General features: G+C 41.4%; 2 protein-coding genes across 3 annotated transcripts in view; one reads left to right on the top strand and one right to left on the bottom strand.

The window, feature by feature from the left end:
• The window catches only part of pigf (phosphatidylinositol glycan anchor biosynthesis, class F), a 51,480-nt gene extending 44,744 nt beyond the window's left edge, over positions 1–6,736 (top strand). The window contains exon 6 of the mRNA XM_028820910.2: positions 6,289–6,736. Coding sequence (XP_028676743.2) covers positions 6,289–6,402 — 114 coding nt within the window. The 3' untranslated portion in view covers positions 6,403–6,736. The remainder of the gene's footprint in view (positions 1–6,288) is intronic.
• rhoq (ras homolog family member Q) overlaps positions 5,856–20,561 on the bottom strand; it is a 119,591-nt gene continuing 104,885 nt past the window's right edge. For both annotated transcript variants that reach the window (XM_051919637.1, XM_028820911.2), the window contains one exon: positions 5,856–7,089. In XM_051919637.1, coding sequence (XP_051775597.1) covers positions 6,934–7,089 — 156 coding nt within the window. In that variant the 3' untranslated portion in view covers positions 5,856–6,933. The remainder of the gene's footprint in view (positions 7,090–20,561) is intronic.

Genomic DNA, 20,561 nt, shown 5'->3' with positions numbered 1-20,561 from the left:
TTTCTGTACTGGAAATATAAACAGTATCATTTTTTTCCTTTAACCCCCATTTCATGCTTGCTGTTTGTTTACATTAGTAATTGGATTTCCTCAAAAATATTATTTTTTCAAAAATATTGTCCTCACAGGTGACGCAGTGGTAGTGCTGCTGCTTTGCAGTAAGGAGACTGTGTGGATAGCGCTTTGAGTACTGAGAGAAGCGCTATATAAATGTAATGAATTATTATTATGATGTATCTAACACCAGTCTGAGATTAAATAATCTCTTCCTATTTCAAAGTGTAACACCTATCCTTCTCAATGTCCTCATAGTTACTATGATTTCACCTTGATGCTTTTGGACCTGCATGTTTATGTCTAAAAATACTGTAGCTAATAAATCTAAAAAGTTGCATATGTTGAAAAGAAAATGGCTTGCAGCAAGAGAAAATCTGACTAAATTATTGTTGACACAGTTCATTCAATTACAGAATTAACTAATGCTCTGCGTTAATTGAGTGAACAGTTATGGAAATAATACAGTTAGTCATGCAACATATTTGCTTCTCTTTAATTTTGATATCATAGTGGCTGAGAAGTTGGCTTTATCACTCTGAAACACTTTTTTGATTAAAAACAAAAAACAAAATATCTGCAAGAAAGTGGCATCATGTTACAAGTCTCAATTGTCTCTTTTTTGTTAATCATAATCTTAGTTATGTTTGGTATACAAAAATGTATTCAAAAAAAATTATCAACAAGTGATGTCAAATTTGTTTATTAATTTAAAATGATCTTGTATCAAAGAAAAAAATATTGTCCCACATACTTCTACAATTGTAAGATATTCACACCAGTTAATATTTAATTGGTGATAATATGCTGAAACTCTATATATGCACTTGTGTATTTTTTTACTTGGGTGTGCTAAATTCTCAGCCATTCATTATTATCAAATTATGCAAGTTGTAGTAGGCGTTTGCGATTAGGCTTTGTCCCAACAACATAATCCATCCATCCATTTTCCAACCCGCTGAATCCGAACACAGGGTCACGGGGGTCTGCTGGAGCCAATCCCAGCCAACAAGGCAGGAACCAATCCCGGGCAGGGTGCCAACCCACCGCAGGACACACACAAACACACCAAGCACACACTAGGGCCAATTTAGAATCGCCAATCCACCTAACCTGCATGTCTTTGGACTGTGGGAGGAAACCGGAGCGCCCGGAGGAAACCCACGCAGACACAGGGAGGACCCGGGAAGCGAACCCAGGTCCCCAAGTCTCCCAACTGCGAGGCAGCAGCGCCACTGTGCCGCCCCCCAACAACATAAGCAGATGTAAAATTCATATTTTTCTTATGTGTAGTATGTTTAAAAGCTTGACAACCATTTTGAAAGAATAGTGGTGTAAAAATGCTATAGGGGAGTAAAGCCAATACAATCTTCATGATTTAATTTGGCAGACGTAGCTGTCCGTGAAAGCTGTGCAAAGAGTAAAAAAAAATATCTCCAGATGGGCCATGAAAAATAATACTACTTATTAATAATACTACAAAGTGTGAAGCACAACCAACCCTTTCCATCTTAAAAAAGTGAACAGAAAATGAGATGTGTGGCTAGATTGTCCTTGCTTTTTATATACCCTTCAGACTCGCCCTCGGTTTTAGTCATAATGACACTTCTCTTCCAGATGATTAAAGCCTAAGTGCTCTCCCCACTGTGCCATTTACACTTTTGTCCTACAGCTATACTTTCTAAAGACTGCACTTGTTCTAAACTAGGAGTTCAACCTTCAAACCCGAGAGCAGCAAGGATCTTTAAGAATTGTCGCCCTGGGATCTGAAACTTCAATTAAATCTGTCTCTGAATGACTCCTGCTGAAACGCCTTTGGACTTTGATCAGTTGCTTTGTCATACTCTGAATCTCAATAAACTGAGCTGAAATCTCCTTATTTGCTTTGTTTGTGTCTTTTTCTGATATAACGTTCTGCATCAACAGTTATGTGCCTGTATATTTATTGATGAGACTGTTGTCGCTTCTTTTATAACTGTGCTCACTAACAAAGTAGCTTTGTACAAGTAGGAAAAATGGAATGTAAGACTCCCTTTCATGCAGGGCCTTGGGTTGTGCTATCTTCCATTACCATCCATCTATTATCCATCCATCCATTATCCAACCCACTATATCCTAACACAGGGTCACGGGGATGTGGTGTTATGGGTCCACAGCTCTTCCAGCAAAGGCCGTTTAGTTTTAACACTAGAATTACCAGAGCCTACGAAAAAACTCATAGATCCGGCCCACCTTAAATCGATTCTTAAAACCGTTCTCACCTCTCCGCCAGCGTCTTTTGTCATCTAAATGTACTGATAAAGACAAGCTGCCAGCAGCCGGCTATTCCATCCCCCCAACAACTTAAAACGTAAATGAGCAACTCCCAGCTCATGCCTTGATTGATTATCTGGGAGTGAAGTGGAGTTTTAGAGTAGAAATAATAGATTGTTATTTGGAACACACGCATTTCATATGTGTTGCATTTCTACAGTAATCTGTGTAAACACATTGTTAAAACAGAAACGTTTTACAATATTCTAGTAGCAAATGACAAAATGTAGGCATAAACTATATAATGTATGAAGCCTGAAGTCCAAATATCAAAGAAACACTTTCACAAAAGGTACAAAAAAAAAAAGCCACCGCCAAAAAAAGCCACCTTAGTATGCGACATTGACACACATTAACTATCACTGCTTCCGTGGCGCAACAGTATCCGTCGCTGGCTGGGAGTCCGAAGGTCATGAGTTCGATCCTGCACAACTCCATTTTGAGAAGTGTTCTTATTTTCACTATTTTAGAATAAAAAGATACATTTGATTTCAGTTTGTAACAGCCGGTGTAATTTATGATATTTGTAAAGGTTAGCTTTATTTTTTTTTTTAAATTCACTTTCCATTGTCTCAGTCGCGTTCAAGATCCTTCCCTACCGCCCCCCATCTGACACTGCTGTTATCACATAAAGATGCTCTATAGTTCTGCAGTGTATCACGATACATACAACCGCGTATTTTTTCCCCCAGTATTGCCAGTCCCCACGTGTTGCTGTATGCTGTTTCTTTTGTACTCCAGGACATACAGAGGAAAGCATAGTAAAGAGCAGTAACTTCAGCGCTATATGCAATCATCAGACACTCCCCATCTGACACTGCTGTTTTCACATAAAGACGCGCTAAAGCCCTGCAGTGTACTTGTGACTGCATTGTCGTACCAATGCTTGCGAACTGAAGTGTCTGCATGCACTTTTCGTGGCATTATACGTGTATTTTTTGAGCATGCCCATGTAGCTCAAACACAGGAACATATGTTGATGTAAAAGTATAACAAAACAAGTGCACTTTTATTCAAGACTATAACCGAAGAAAAAAGAAAGCAAGTTACAGTAGGCGGTTGATATGACAGCTTGCGTGGTGCAATGCTAAGAACTGCTGATTTCCGTTCTGTGCTATATAACTGTTAACATTTGAATCTGATGATTGCATATAGCGCTGTCTTATTCAGTGTGCGCAAGAACATGCAGGTGGCCAGTTGCTGAGTGCTACAACGCACATTTTAAAAAAAGAAAGAGACAAATATATGTGACGTTTTGAAGAAATCATTTTATGACATGAATAGTACCGATCAGAAAACAACGTCGAAGTAATGCAATATTATTTGAAAATGAACAGCGTCAGGTTGGGTGTGAAGTTATACTGGCGCTGTTTGAGTCAGATCAGAAGCTGAATAAGCTGAAAAAGCTCCTGTTCTGACTCTTAAGTAAAAAAGCATGAATTAATCAACAGAAATAACCGCAATTGACATTTTAAAGTTAACGATTTACAGTGCATACCAATTTATAAATTCAATGTCCGTTTGAGGAAAAAAAAAAACACTTTCTTCAAAGCTGGGAATCGAACTCACGTGTCTGTAGCACGGTAGGGTAGCTGTGGTCCAAGTCAGCAAACCGTAGCATTAAGCCACGGAAGCTGTTGTATCATCCTTGAACCTTTTGTGAAAGTGTTTATTTGATGTTTGGACTTCAGGCTTCACAGATTCTATAGTTTATGCCTACATTTTGTAACATTTATTACTAAAATATGAAAAAGTTTCTGTTTTAGCAATGTGTTTACACAGATTACTGTAGAAACGGAACACGCATGAAATGCATGTATTCCAAATAGCGATCTATTATTTCCACACTAAAACTCCAGCAGTTCAGTCACTCCCAGATAATCAAACAAGGCATGAGCTGGGAAAACTTAGTGAATGTTCTGCGACGGTGGGGGATGGAATAGCCGGCTGCTCGCTGCTCCTCTTAATCGGCACATTTAGAAGACAAAAGAGAGGTGAGAACGGTTTTAAGGTGGGCTGGATCTACGGTTTTTTTCGTAGACTCTGGTAATTCTAGTGTTAAATAAATAATCTCCGCGCTCGTGGCTTAGTGAGGGGGCGTGGTGACTGTAGTGAGCCGCAGGGCGATCAGCGGTGTGGGCATTTCTCACCTAAGTGCACAGGTGAGAGACTGCCTACATCCGTGATCGTTCCTGTGGCTAATGGGCTGCAGCTGCCATGTCCTCTCTGCATATATAGAGAAGCGCGAGCAGGTTAAAGACGGAAGAAGTAAAAGGAAAGACGGAAAGAAACGGAGGTTGCAGGAGGAAGCAGTGGAGAGAGAGAAAGTCGGTGCGGGAGAGCAAGCGAGTGCAGGCTCGCGTGCAGCTGTACAGGTAGCTTGGGTGTTAGGCCGACACCGGAGTAGTAGCAGCAGTGGTCGCTTCCGCAGAGTTGATTCTGAAGGGCGGGAGTGAACGGAAGATGGATGACTCTCCGCATAAGGCCGCGGACGGCAGCGGGAGTTGGTGACTTGGGGTGTGTATTCCCCAGCGTGGGCGCCCCGGTCGCTGTGGCACCCAAGTCGCTGTCTGGAGGAGCCTACTGGAGCCAGGGGTCGGTGAGGCGATCCAAACAGCTGAAGCAGGATAGTGCAGAGAAGGTCAGCTGCATGTAGAGCGACTCCCCTGTTGAGAAGCCCAGGTGGGAGTAGCAAAGGGGGGCTGCCAATAGAAGGATGCACCGGATTTTTAAAAGGACAGCTTTCTGCATGGTTTTAACCTCGTTGTTTTAAAGATGTTTTCTAATGGATTTTAACCTCCACTTCACAAATGTATTATGGATTATTTATTTAAAGTAGACATTGAACTGCACAGCACTTTAATATGAACACTGTTTTGTTTGAACATTAGATTGTCTTTTAATAAAAGCACTTTTGCACTTCTACCATCCCCTTGCTCATTGTTATTGCCCCACTGTCTAGCTCATCGGTGACATTACCGACGGTGTTGGGTTCAAGGGCTCCCTAACAGCCGATGGGAGCACGAAGCCGAACCCGCATCGTCACAGGGGGTCTGCTGGAGCCAATCCCAGCCAACACAGGGCGCAAGACAGGAAACAAACCCCGGGCAGCATGCCAGCCCACACACACCAAGCACACACTAGGGACAATTTAGGATCACCAATGCACCTAACCTGCATGTCTTTGGGCTGTGGGAGGAAACCGGAGCACCCAGAGGAAACCCACGCAGACACGGGGAGAACATGCAAACACCATACAGGGAGGACCCGGGAAGTGACGCCAGGTCTCCTTACTGCGAGGCAGCAGCGCTACCCACTGCATCACCGTGCCGCCATCTTCCATTACAACTATGCTTTTTTTAATTTTTATTTTTGATGTTATTGTCCGACTCCTGCAGAGTAGCTTTTGATTAGATCTTGGTACCAATTCTAACAGGCAGAAGGGAGTGGCAGCTCGCTAAAAGAAAGGGAAGACTTACAAGACACTGTAAAGCTTTGTAGTTTTTTTTTTATTCAGTTTAAAATACATCCTGGGGAGTGATTAAGGAAGAAAACAAAAATCTACAGTTACACTGTAGATGTACTACTAACCTTTAATAGCCAAATAAAACTATCTTCGTTGCATTTAATGTGCATTGAATAAAAAAAGCTTACAGCAAATAGTGTTTAGTCACTCTTTTTGTGTCACTTTGCATTGAAATCCAAACACAGGCAAAGCTGTGTTAAGAAACCTCCAGCATCCAATTCCAACTGTGGACTTACTGGATAGCTACAGTCTTGTATTCAAATTTCCCGTCGTTATGAAAGTGCTGTTCGGCAATGGGGGCTCTACCACAGGCTAATGAGAAGAAGCGATAGCTTGGACTGAACTGAATGCTTATATTGTGCTTCTATTGATGTTGTGTTTTTCTGTTTGGGCAGGTCTGGCCAGTCTCCTGCACACTGGGGGCAACTTTTGGCTTCGTCATGGGACTCCTCGTTGCACCCTCATGGATTTACTGGTACAGGAAGCATCTGACCTATAAGAGCAAATAAAGCTGCAAACGGAACAGTGAGTCCCAGTGACGGATGATGGCACCACTCCACGGCAGAGGATAAAAAGAAGTCTGTGTGGGTTCGGGCAGCCCCTTTGCCACTAGCCTGATGAGTGTTAAACTCGATGACATTTTTTTCCTCTTTGTTTATATTTTTAAAGCAACTGAACCTCTGCAGAATGTCTTACAGACAACCTCGCTTCTTAGACATAAGAGTTTCTTCAGTGTAGAGAAGATTGGTGTAAAAGCTGGTAAGGCATTGAGTGGGTTAAATCCTGGACAAAACATGCCTGAGGGAGGACACTTTCAGAACATATTAAATTAATTTTATAAAAGTGTGTGCTGCTTTGCCCTTTTTCCTGTGCTATTGAATTGTAGAGTTGGGGGGTGTGGGCAAGGGGTTTTGAAAAGCGGTACAGAATGCACTGGTCAAGCACAGAGCTCTTTGAAAATCATAGCCTGACTCGGAGGCTCTGTTTGGCACTTCCTTTTGCTTTGCAGTCTCTTCTTCTTCTTCTTCACTCCCCATTTCTCATGTAATTAGACAACAGTTTATGCACCTGGAGCCTAGTCTCTTTTTCAGGGCATTTCTCTTTGGGGTCAAGATGGCAATTATGGCTTCATCAAAAACAGTCTTCAGGCCTTTTTGTGTTAAAGCAGAGCATTCCACATAGCAGTAGGCACCAATCTGAAAATAAAGAGAGAAATGCATTCATTAATAAGTATAGAACCATTAACCGAGTCTGTTAAAGCGGAGCATTCCACATAGCAAGTCAGAATTTGAAAAAGTCCTAAAGCTGAGCTGTATTTAATGCATCTTTAGTAACTCCCCTTCTCATAATGTGAGAGGAGATCATTAGAAGGTAAGAGGGTAAGGCCTCAGACAAATTCAGAGCCTTTACTAAGTAGGTGATACAGCGGGGAAAAAAAGTATTGAACGCGTCAACGGTTTTCTCAGTAAATATATTTCTATTGGGGCTACTGGCATGAAATTTTCACGTGATGTCGGTAACAACCCAAGTAATCCACACAAAGATATCAAAACAAATGAGTCCATAAATTATGTGGAATGACGCAGGGGTAAACGTAAATTTCATGTCAATTGCCCCATTAGAAACATATTTAATGATGAAAACTTTGACGCGTTCAATACTTATTTTCATCACCGTATCTCTCTCTCTCTAATATATATATAAAACCTCCAGATCTAATTATGTAATATTCATTACGCTATAACTTAAGTTTATTATATAGAGAATTCACAGCACCTGCCCTGCACACAGAGATTTCACTTAAAATTCTTTTTGTTGCCAACAGATGGCAGCACCTGCTCTGCATTCCAAAATGGCGGGGAGACGGTGGTCAGTCGAACAGTTGCATAATTAAATCTGTGTGTGCGTGTATGTATGTATGTGTTTGTGTGTGTGTGTATATATATATATATATATATATATATATATATATAGTGTGTGTGTGTATATATATATATATATATATATATATATATATACACACACACACACGAGGGGGGACCCAAAAATAACCGGAATTTTGTTGTTGTTAGGTTGGTACTTGTAGTAGGTGGTTGGGCCGCTAGGGCGATCTAGTTACACTCCTCACAAGTCAGTCTGCCAAGTGCCATCAGTCTGGAAGGTTGTGCTTGTGTTCAGTGAATTTTTTTGTAAAAGTAGTTTTGTGCAAGCGTCGTTTTTTTTACGATGGCCGATTATTGTGAGCAACGCGCGGCAGTGAAATTTTGTTTTCTTCTTGAAAAAAGTGTTGCAGAAACTATTGTTGTTGAAACGGTATGACAACCCTGAACCACCCACCCTACTCACCAGATTTAGCTCCGTGTGATTTCTTTTTGTTCCCTCGGATGAAAAAAGACTTGAAAGGAAGGCGTTTTGCTGACGTCGAAGAGGTAAAACAAGAAACGACCAGAGCATTAATGGGCATTACTTCAGACAAATTTAAAAAATGTTTCGAACAATGGAACAAACGGTTATTTCCGCCAATGGAGAGTACTTTGAAGGAGACTAATTGTAGTTTGTACAGAAAATTAAATTAAACACGTTTTAAAAATATTTCCGGTTATTTTTGGGTCCCCCCTCGTGTATGTGTGTGTATATATATATATATATATATATATATATATAGTGACAGATAGGGGCACTATCGCTCCCTTGAACCCTAAGATCAGATGGCAGATAAAAGTCCAATTCTTGACTTTATTATAATAATCAAGTGCACCAAGCACCCTCCACTCCACTATATTCATAAATCACTACAATTCACAGTAAACAATGACAATCCTCCACTCCCAGACGCGTTGCCACCCTTCCTCCTGACTCCGCTCCCCTGTCTGGGATTTCCCAGAGTCCTTTATAGTCCTTGACCCGGAAGTGCTTCTGAACCCTCAGGCCATGTGACTTCCTAGCACTTCTGGGTCAGATCAAAACTCTTCTTTTTCATCCCGGAAGTACGTCATTTCTTCTGTCCATGTGACTGAGACGTACTTCCAGGGTGTAGAGAAAATAGTCCTTAAACCTCCCTGCAGCGTCCTCTGGTGGCCCCCATGGTATCCAGCAGGGCTGTGAATAAACACTCCATTGTCCATGATTCCATACTGGCATTTGGGGCACTTCCACGCTACAGGGAGGGCTCCATCTGGCGGCCTGGGGGTACTGGCCGTGATGAATGGCCGGCCATATCCCACAATATATAATATATATATAAAATTCAATGTCTGTATGTCTCTCCATTTTTCACGAGAGAACTACTTCACAGATTTATATCTGGTTGATTTTGTAACTTCTCTCATCTCGCTAAGTGTCATAGTTTGATTGCGGTACTGATTTATTTGCACGAATCCGAGAGAGACGGGTTGGGTGGGTGGCAGGGCCCTTCTCACTCACATGCCAGCCTCTGGGCGTAACCTTAACTCTGCTTAGCTAGCAAACGAGAGAACTACTTTATATTAGATTGGGTTTTTTTCTATAATTTGCTTGAACATTCCGGTTGATTTTGTGACTTCTCTCATTGTTCGCTTGCAGGAGCGATATATTTGCGCTAAATCGAAACAGAGGCTGCGGGCCGAGGGGAGGGAGAAGCGTGACGTCAGGAGTAGGGAGCTAGGCGGTGCCCTCCTCACTGTCTTTTTTCACTAATATGCAGGCGGAGCTGTGGGGCACGGCTAGTACAGGATAAATCGACATTGATATCTGTCTACATCGATGGACCAAAGGTGGTCAGAATTTGTATGACACCAGAACTGAGCCACATTAGAGTAAAATGACTGTGACTCTCCAAGACACTGACCTGACTGGATCAGTCATCAAATGAGTAACGCTACGTTGTCAGAATGCATGAATTTAATAATTACAATAATTCAAGAGAGTCAAACCTGTAAGGTTTCTCTCATCGTGCTAAGAATCATAGTTTGCTTGCAGGAGCGATTATATTCACGCGAATCCGAGACTGAGGCTGCGGGCCGAGGGGAGGGGAGAAGCATGACGTCAGGAGTGGGGAGCCGGGCAGGGCCCTCCTCACTGTCCTGTTTCTCTACTATGCGGGCGAAGCCGTGGGACATGATTAGTGAGTGATAAATATCAAAGTTACTGATCTTTTTTTATTTCAAAGTATTTATCAAGTGGGTCAATTAGTTAACACTGAGCTACAAAAGAGGTGAACAGTGTTAAGATCTGGAAAACTGTATTGGCTAATTTGAAATTTGTTTTTGATTTCGATAATGTTTTTTTAGTTAATAAGACTTTAATAATAACATCTTTGAATAATATATTTGAAAGCTGAATTTTTAAACTTTATTTTCATGTGTGCCATTTAATTTGATTTCCTTACCTGAGAAAGTTTTTCATTTTCTGGAATCTCTGTGGGCAGATAATGAGTTGCTTAAGGACTGCCTCCCAAGAGGCACCACTTCTTGTCATGAGAGTCTTGATTTATAATTTGCAGTGCAGCACCAGTCTGCCATAAACAAGTGCAGTTTAGTGATTTCGGTTCTGGCATCCTGGTTTACGGTTCATAGCTTTCTCGCCTCCTCACGGTTCTCTATGTCACCACTTCTCTTGAATAACAGTGCTGTAGTAAATGACTTTTTTTTGCTGTTTGTCTCCAAATGAAGTAACGTTTTAGCCCTCATGTTTGTATTGCAAATCACAACCTTTTGTGAAACTGGTTTTGAATTTTAATTTGTTTTTATATATAAAAAAGAAAGAAAGACGTACATATCTTGGACAGTTGCTCTTTCTTTCTCTGTCACTTTCTCAGCAGACTATTGGAAGGATATGGCTGAAGATAGAAGGCAGGCGGTTAGCATCCATACTGCTGTCCTGCTGAACCATTTTGGGTTTTGACGACTGGTTTAACAGCCAGATTAGGACTGCTAATGACACCACTGCTTGTTTTTTGTTTCATTAGCAGCAAATCAGGGGTGATTAGAAGTAAAATGTTTTGGGGATCAATTTACAGTTGATAATTTGGTAGCAAGATTACCTTGCTGTTAATGCACATCAAATTTAAAAGTGGATATTGAATTCAAGAAACGTTGTTTATCGCTCTCCTATCAGTATTGATAAGTGTTAACAGTTCTGATAATATTTTGTGACAATGGCTGGAGTAATGTAATGTAAGTATCGCATGCCTGGTTAACCTTTTATCACTGTACCACTTAGAGTATCACAACTAGATGCTCACGATATGGTGTGCCAACATGATGAGAGGCACATCCCACGTGTCATAGTCATGGCCCATGATGATGTTCTGCTTCAGGCTGAAGACTCAATATACTCTAAACAGATTAGCCATTATAAAGCTCCCAGAATTCTCAGGGACCCCAGTACTTAATCACTATAGTCTGGCAGAATATACCGTAGCATCAAGATACAAAAAAAAAAAAAAAAAAAAAAAATCAAGAGTTTCTACCTTGAGATTCACCTTATACAAAAAATCATTTGATTTTTCTTGTTAGTTAACTCTGATATTTTGTTCTATTTCTGTATTTCTTAACATTTTTGTCGACCCCTTAATTGTTCAGTATTGATGATGTTAAAGTTATCGTTGTCATCACTGATGTTATTAGAAGATCCCATGTGAGCAAGAATTTCAGTGCTGTTGTGGCTTATGATTATAAAGTTGAATTTGACTTGATACTTCCAATTTGTCCACATCGCATCTTCTGAAGGGTGTAAGGAAATCTGGGGTCTCGCATTTTCAGGCTGTTTAGATGTCCTGTCACAGAAAGAAGACTGTGGATATGGTGGCCATTTTACTGACAAATATAAGGCCAGTGAGATGGCTTACCGCAGTGTCATACAGCTGAGAAGAGCAGCAGTTTCAGATTTCTTCATTCGTTTAGCTACACAGTACATGGAGATTCTCTTGAAAGAGGCTCTGGATATTCTGTAGTAACTCTCACTAGGATGAAGCAACATGCAGTGTGCTCCTCAGTATATGGAGCTTCGAACAAGCGGGGATGCCCCTGTGTCGGAGCGATTGAGGTAGGCACCGGACAGCCATCGCAATGTTTAACCTCCGTTTGCAACTTCTGGGTGCATGCCACCCGTACCCCTTCAGTCAGTCACTCGACTTCTCATTAGAATGGTGGTGTACAGTATTGAGCAGCGCGTGTTCATGGTGCGAACCTGTTGGGTCACCAGTTCGTTTAAGTGATGTCAGAATCAAGTGGATGATTGTGAGTTAACGGAATGTTACTTCCAGCAAGATGGAGCAACGTGTCACACATCAGCAAGGAGCATGGTAGAAACTGAGTTCTCCTTTGGCAACACGGTAATTTCAAAGGGGCTTTGGCCACCACAGTTGCTGGATCTGACACCACCATAGTTCTTCCTTTGGGGTCTGCTCAAAGGAAAAGTCTATCAGAACAAGCCTCACACTGTGGAAGATCTGAAGGAAAACATCCAACAATTAAATAGCTGCTAATGACGCTTAATGATACGTTCAGGAACATGGAGTGCCGCATCGAAATATGTCTGGCAGAAAAACGGAAACCACTTCCAGCATCACATGTGATGCAATCGATTACACAGACGTCAAGGTATATATTGTAATTTTTTTGGTTCAGATTGCTTCATCCTAATGGGAGTTACAACAGAATATTCAGGGCCTCTTTTGCGTGAATCTCCCTGTATTATGTATGAATGAAAAGATGAGGGGGGGGTGACTATGATTATGGATATTTGTAAAGTCAAGGGCTTGGTATAGTCCTTCAGTTCTCTAAACATCATATAAGAATGTGACATGACAGTCCACTAGTTTACTCCCTTATCTTCGGTGGATAGCTGGTGTCTGAAAGGTCATACGGCCTTTCCCACAAATTCAAACTTTAATCACTAAGACCCATAGGCTTAATTGCAGTTTACAAACCTATGATCTTGTTTAGTTGGTGCCATAACAAGGTGTCCCATTGCAGTGTACGTGAAAACTGTGTTTTAGCACTAATCAAGACCACCTAGTGAGACTTTGCCCCTTTGCAGAGTGACATATAAAATGTCTGGCCTACATTGTTGAATCCGAAGTAATCACAATAATTAGGTTCTCCTTATACTCAACTGTAAATACTTTTCCATGTTTAGGTGTGAATTATTATAAAGCAGATTCTACACATACAGTGGATATCAATTTTTTTTTCTACATAACATTGTTAAACTTTCAGATTTTGTCCAGTTTTGTTTTAAAATAACTTTCTCCTAAGTATCCCAAAGATCCTATGATAATGTGAGAAAGATCTGATATTTGTAGCAGTGCTACTATCAGTAAGAACTGCATCTCCCAGCAGTCCATGCAGGGGCTGTTGGGGTCAAAGGTGGTCAAATGAGGTTAAAAGGAGGGCAGGTGGCCAAAATAGAAAAAAAGTTGTTTTGTTGTTGTACGTGGTGTGTTGCATTTATCTGTCGGACTGCCTACTGTTAATTCAGCCATATTTATAATCATTGTGTCCTGGAGTGTATTCGTTTTGTTGGGGTCTGGATCGTCTGTCTGTGTACTGAGGACTGTGTTTGGATTCATTGGCTTTCCTGCAAGAAAAGGAGCGTCCCTGAACCATCCATCCGTCTTCATCCTTTCAGCAACTACCCGGTAGGACTGTGTTTTCCCTTCCCTTTCAACATACCAATCTCTGGACTTAATCCTGTCACCTTATATTTCATCCGGTTTAGTTTTTCCATGGACTTTGCTGTGTAGTGTTTGTGTTTATATGTTAAATGTAATATCGCCGAAGGGGTCAGGGGTGGTATTATTGTTTTCATTTAGTTAATTTAATTTTATTATAAATTGTTTAATGCTCCCACTGTGCTTTATTTGGTCTCTGTTGTGAGTGTGTGTGGGTCGATCCAAGGCTGGGGGTGTCCCTGGGATCGCCTCCACTAAAATAAATAAATCACCGTCACATTGATGGTGTGAATCTTAGCGGCTCCTGACCGCTACATACTGTTGGTCTTGAATTCAGCCTTTACATGAATTAATATGACATTTTAATAAGTTGTGTATAAGTATTGCTTTTGCCATCAACGGTGGGGAAAGCACTCAAAAGAATCCGATACAAGTGTATATACACTGCCTGGCCAAAAAAAAATCGCCACCTGGATTTAACTAAGCAAATAGGTACGAGCCTCCTATTAGATAATTATTGCATGGGCGATTATCTTTCAGCTGGCAACAAGTTATTTAACCCCAACTTGTGCAATGAGTTGCTTCTCATTTCTTAAACAACCATGTCGAAAGACACATCTCGTGGTCGTGGAAAAGATGTTAGTCTGTTTGAGAAGTGTCAAATCATTGGCATGCATCAAGCAGAGAAAACATCTAAGGAGATTGCAGAAACTACTAAAATTGGGTTAAGAACTGTCCAACACATTATTAAAAACTGGAAGGATAGTGGGGACCCATCGTCTTCCGAGGAAGAAATGTGGCCAGAAAAAAATCCTGAATGATCGTGATCGGCGATCACTTAAACGTTTGGTGAAATCAAATCCAAGAAAAACAACAGTAGAACTCAGGTCTATGTTTAATAGTGAAAGTAAGAGCATTTCCACACGCACAATGTGAAGGGAACTCAATGAATTGGGACTGAACAGATGTGTAGCCATAAGGCACGGGCAAATTCCAAGATGACAATGCCAGGATTCATCGGGCTCAGATTGTGAAAGAGTGGTTCAGGGAGCATGAGACATCATTTTCACACATGGATTGGCCACCACAGAGTCCAGACCTTAACCCCATTGAGAATCTTTGGGATGTGCTGGAGAAGGCTTTGCGCAGCGGTCAGACTCTACTATCATCAATGCAAGATCTTGGTGAAAAATTAATGCAACACTGGATGGAACTAAATCTTGTGACATTGCAGAAGCTTACCGAAACAATGCCACAGCGAATGCGTGCCGTAATCAAAGCTAAAGGCGGTCCAACGAAATATTAGAGTGTGTGACCTTTTTTTTTGGCCAGGCAGTATACATTTATGTGTATTTTATATACCTACATAAACCAATGCTTTCTCTACTGTATTTCCAATAAATGTATTGTGGATGGTACAAATTTTAATCCTCTCTGCATGAAACTATCTGAATGTTTAAAGTGCAAAGGATTCGGTTTTATATAATCATAGATGGCCTTCCTCCATTGGATTTAAGGTTTGTCAATGCTTGTGTCCCAAGCTATAACATGCTGTTTGAAATCATATCGTGAATAAAGCTACTGGTTATGTAAAACAAAATATAGACATACTACTTCTGCAGCCTTACCCCCAGGAAAATAGGCAGTAACTAGTAAATAAAGAAGTGATTGCATTAAAATACTATTTTATTTTCTCTGTTTTATATAGAGGTCTGAAACAGTTTAATAATGTATGGTAACCAGCCGTCCGTCCTTTCTTTGAAATTCAGTTAGGCTTTTTAAAGTATGTGCTTTGGGGTCGGAAACCATTTGACAAAGAACAGCAGAAACAAACCCAGCATGTGATACCGGTCTTGAGTGAGCGGGTTAGAAAATGGATAGTCGTACTAGTGAGCAACTTGGTATTCCCTTTTTCTTCATTAACGTTTGAATTGGAAAGTCAGGCAAAGTTTATTTAATAAGGTGGGTTGAAATGTAAGTATTCAGCATAGACCTCAACGTTAACATTTGCAGTGCACCATCCCAATGCGTTTGTCTCTTGTTATATAATATTTGGTATGGGTTCGTAAAAGCAGTGTTAATGTTTGTGATGCGCCATCTTTTGGAAAGACCGAGACATAGCAACTGGATGGACACTCCAACAGACCCACAGACTCTCATCCTCTCATTCCGGCGGATCATTTACTTGTAAGTAATTAACTATTATTTTATGTAGCACTGTTCTCTATTTACCGTATGAGTTTACTTTGACAGGCTCAGCAAATTCAAGCTTTTTTAAGTCATCAGCAGAGAAGGCAGCATGGGGTCCTAATGAATATGTTCAGAATTCTCAAAGGCATAGATAAAGTTGATCCAAAAGGACTCTTCCAATTAAGTAGTAAATCGACTATTAGGACACTGGTGGAAATTTAAAATTGAAGCCGGGAAGCACTTCTTCACCCAGACTCATGAGAATCTAGAACAAACTACTCAGTTAGGTAGTTGAAGTGGAAACCTTGACAACTTTTAAAGTATCGGGATGACATATTGGAAAAGCTTGATTGTTAGCTAACTAAACAATTTTAATGGGCTGAATGGTCTCCTTTTTTTTTTGGTTACATTTACATTTTTTTTTTTTATATCTGGGGTTGCTTAGTGAATCACTGGTGAGGACTGAACCAGCACTCTTGTGGGATTAAAGCCCAGTTCCTTACCCACACTGCCTGCCTCTCATTACACGCTCGCCGAACAAATTTATTAGAAACCCTGGTAAATGGAATCATTAGTTGTGTGGTGGCAGCACAATGCATACAATCCTGCAGATAAGGTCTGGAGCTTCAGTTAATCTTCACATCAAATGCCAGAATGGCGAAAAATTGTCATGTCAATTAAACTGATCTCTAATGTCCATGCTTTCAGCCATGTCACGATTGTTGGTGCCAGAACAGCCCGTTTTGAGTATTTCTATACCTGCTAATGTGCTTGGATTTTCACGCACAACCGTCTCTATAGAGTTTACTCAGAATGGTTTGGGGGGAATAAAAGAAAACATCCAGTGAGCAGCAGTTCTGTGGACAAACACACTTTGTTGATGAGAGGAGAATGGCCAGACTGGTTCAAGTTGACAGAAAGGCTACAGCAACTCGGATAACCACTCTGCACATCTGTGGTGAGCAGAACAGCATCTCAGAATGCACAACAGGTCAAACCTTGAGGCGGATGGACTACAACGGCAGAAGACCACGTTGGATTCCATTCATGTTAATTAAAAACAGAAGGCTGAGACTGCAGTGGACACTGGCTCACCAAAACTGGACAGTTGACTGGTCTGATTAATCTCAATTTCTGCTAATGGTAGGATCAGAATTTGGTGCTAACAGCGTGAATCCATGCACCAAACCTGCCCTATGACAACAGTCCAGGCTGGTGTGGGGAAAGTTTTTTTGGCACACGTTGGGCCTGTTATTACCAATCAATCAACTGAATGCAATGGCCCAAGTGTTGTCGCTGACCATGTGCATCTCTTCATGGCCACAATTTATCCATCTTGTAATGGCTACTGTCAGCATGATAATGCAGCATGTCACAAAGTAAAATTCTCCCAAATTGGTTTCATGACCATGACAATGTGTTCAGTGTTCTTCAGTGGCCTACCCAGTCTCCGGATCTAAATCCAACAAGACCAACTTTGGGATGAGTTAGAACCAGAGATTTATAGCAAAAATGTGCAGCTGACAAATCTGCAGAAACTGCAGGATGCAATCGTGTTAAATATGGACCAGAATCTCCAAAGGAATCTGTGCCATGAAGAATGGTGGCTGTTTTGAGCGCAAAAGAAGGCCCTTCCCAGTAATAGTGCTCAGCTGTCATAGCTGACCCCAGTGCTTTGTATCTCTTCATTCCACGGAGAGTCTGGTCCCGAACCCTGGGCCTCCGAGTCAGTAAGCAGCAGCAGATCCAGTCGAGAGAGGAGAACTCCTTCTGTTCAAGTAAGTGAGTGGGCCTCTGATGTCTACTGGGAGTGGGAAGGTATCATAATAATGTCACATTATCTGACTTTTTGTTGTGGGGCATATCAGATTTTCCCTGATAGCTGTTGCGCATCTCGTCAGTGTACAGATGTCAAATCACTTGACTGAAAATCATAGCTTATGTCACATTACCGACAGCCAATAGCGTGCTGTCTGACAAAGCCGGCATTGTACAATTTCCAGCAAGTTCAGCAGCAATCCCTGCCCCTTTATTTAATTTGTCTATTCTGTTAATGTAAAATACGAGACATCAAACAGATGGACTTCTGTTCTGTTTGTGAACTCCACGATGGAGATGGCACTGTACTGGTGCTTTTGTGAAGAGGTAATAGCTGTGGTACGCTGAGCCTCCTCGTCGCAACTGCTGTACTGCTGAGTGCTCATTTGAGCTCTCGCACGCAAAGAGAAAATCAAACCTGTTGGATTCTACTGTAGCCAGTTGTAGACTCGCTGGTCTCAGTCGTTAAGAAAGTGTGACTTCTCTGACTGGCTAATGAAGGCTATAACTGAGAATTGCTGTAAAAGTTGTCTACTCACCACAACGGCAGGCAGCAGCTAACTGTCTCACTCGGCCTTACCAGTTATGTCGATACAGGACTCCTTTCACTGTGGATATTGATACATGTCTAGCTGCTTCCTCCAGTATCTTCACAAGGTCCTTTACTATTGCTCTCGGGTTGATTTACACTTCTTGGTGCCAAAGTAAGCTCTTCTCTAGGAGATGGAGTGCATCTTCTTCCTGAGTGGTATGATGGCTGTGTGGTCCCATGGTGTTCATAGTTGCGTATTATTGTTTGTACAGATGAACATGGAACTTCAGGTGTTTGGAAATTGTTCCCAAGTTTGAAACTGACTTGTGGAGGTCGATTTTTGGCTAATTTATTTTGATTTTTTCCATTATGTCATGCAAAGAGGCAATGAGTTTGATGGTAGGCCTTAACACACACACAGACACGTTGACTCAAATTAGGCTAATTGGCTATCAGAAGCTAACTTTCCGATTGCCTAAAGACCTGATGTCATTTTCTGGAAATTTCCAAGCTGTTTAAAGGCACAGTTAACAAAATGTATGTAAACTTGTGACCCACTGGAATTATGATGTGGTCAATAAAAAGTGAAATACAGTGAAACCTCGGTTCACGAACGTCTCGGTGCGCGAACAAATCGGTTTACGACCAAAAAGTTCGCCAAACTTTTGCCTCGGTTCACAACTACACACTCGGTATACGAACAAGCCAGGTTCCCTTTCGGTTTGTACGTTCAGTCTCTCCCTGTGCATTTCCTGTGCAGAGAGCGCGAGAGCGAGAGAGAGCGACACACACACACACACACACACACACACACAGGCAGCGTGAGAGAGAGAGACAGACGCGCACACACACAGGCGAGAGAGAGGCACACACACAGGCGCTCCAGGCGTGCAAAAGAGAGACGGACACACACACACAGGCGAGCGAGTGAGCGAGAGAGGGAGGACTGGACGCATAAGGTAGAGAAGGCTTGTTTTTGTTTTCACTTCTGTTTACAGCAATCGGTTCGTAGCCTGCATTGTTGCAATGTTACTTTTCTTGGTGGTTTATTAAATTACGGATTTTTCAAATGGTCATTTTTTTCCCCTGTGCTTAAAACTCATTAAAAAAAAGGAGTGGTTCCTAGCGCTATAGCACGAACTATTGCAGTGTTAGTTTTCTCTGTTGTTCAAGGTTTTCTCAGTGTTATTCAATGTTTTTACATTTAGTTTACTATTACGCTGTGCCTTCTATGGTATAGTTAACTATATTTGTGCTTAAAAATAAAAAAAATAAATAAATATATTTACATACAGTTCATATGGTCTGGAACGGATTAATTGTATTTATATACAATCCTATGGGGGAAATTGCTTCAGTTCACGACCAAATCGTTTTACGACCAGAGTTTTGGAACGAATTATCGTCGTGAACCGAGGTTCCACTGTACTCTGAGCTGTGTGAACACTGTTGGGAAAAATTACTTTTGCCCTGCTGTGCACAAAGTAGATGTCTTCAACAATATGTCAAATTTATAGTTGGATGGTTAGTATAAAAGCTGTGGAGGAGTTATAAAGTGAGTTTTAACTCTTTCAGGGTGGATGTCGACCTTTGTCAAATGGAGGAGTTGACGGTGGTAAATCAACTGTAAACGGTGACAAAACCCGCCATTATGTTTTTGTGGGACTCCCTTTGCTAGAAGGAAAGTTAACTTCATTGGTTTGTCCGAGATTCCCTACACTTGTGCAATTAGCAAGGAGCAAACGGCGGCAAAAATGGCATCGACATCTGGTGAGAGATCAAAGCGAGTGCGGAAAGCAAAATATTCCATAGACGACATTTTGTATAGGACCGCTGAATTGGACTATTGACTTGTCGGACTCTGATTTTGCTACAAGTGATTGAAAATGGATGGGATGTGGCAGCATCAGCTGAGCGTGGTGTTGAACAGGTTTGTATAGGTGATGCGCCTACGGCAACATTCGCCTGGGAGGACAGCCCACTTACAATGACAAGAGGTACAAACTAGATTGAGATACACTGCAACCGCAGCCACACCCGCCACACAAAGACAGCCTGTCGCGCATTCTCGGTGAACTGGCGGCCACAGCACGCAGTGACAGATGTTTTATGTTGATTTCTGTGTGAAACCCTTGCTTTGTGTGCTTTTTAGAATACCAGGGGCCTTTGCCCCTTTGCTTGCTTCGCTCGCCAACCCCCTGGGCCAGCGCTATGTGCTAGACTCGTTGCAGTTCGTCCGCTCGCGTAAGGGGATGCGGATGTACAATTTAAACAGATTTGAATTTTCATATGAAGTGTTACATTTGCATCAATGCGATGTATTACTGCCCGTGATTGAATTTCGTTTGTTTCTCTCAATTAAATAAAACGACTTTTTTTCGAATGTTTGGCTCTGAGATTTGTTAATTGTCTTTGCAAAATCTACTCTAACAGGAAACTATAAACGTTTTAATACGAAAGGCATATCAAGGTCT

This window comes from Erpetoichthys calabaricus, chromosome 15, assembly GCF_900747795.2.
Source record: "Erpetoichthys calabaricus chromosome 15, fErpCal1.3, whole genome shotgun sequence".
Lineage (NCBI taxonomy): Eukaryota > Metazoa > Chordata > Cladistia > Polypteriformes > Polypteridae > Erpetoichthys > Erpetoichthys calabaricus.
The sequence above is the reverse complement of the archived record's forward strand: the minus strand, read 5'-3'. Positions and strand labels throughout refer to the sequence as shown.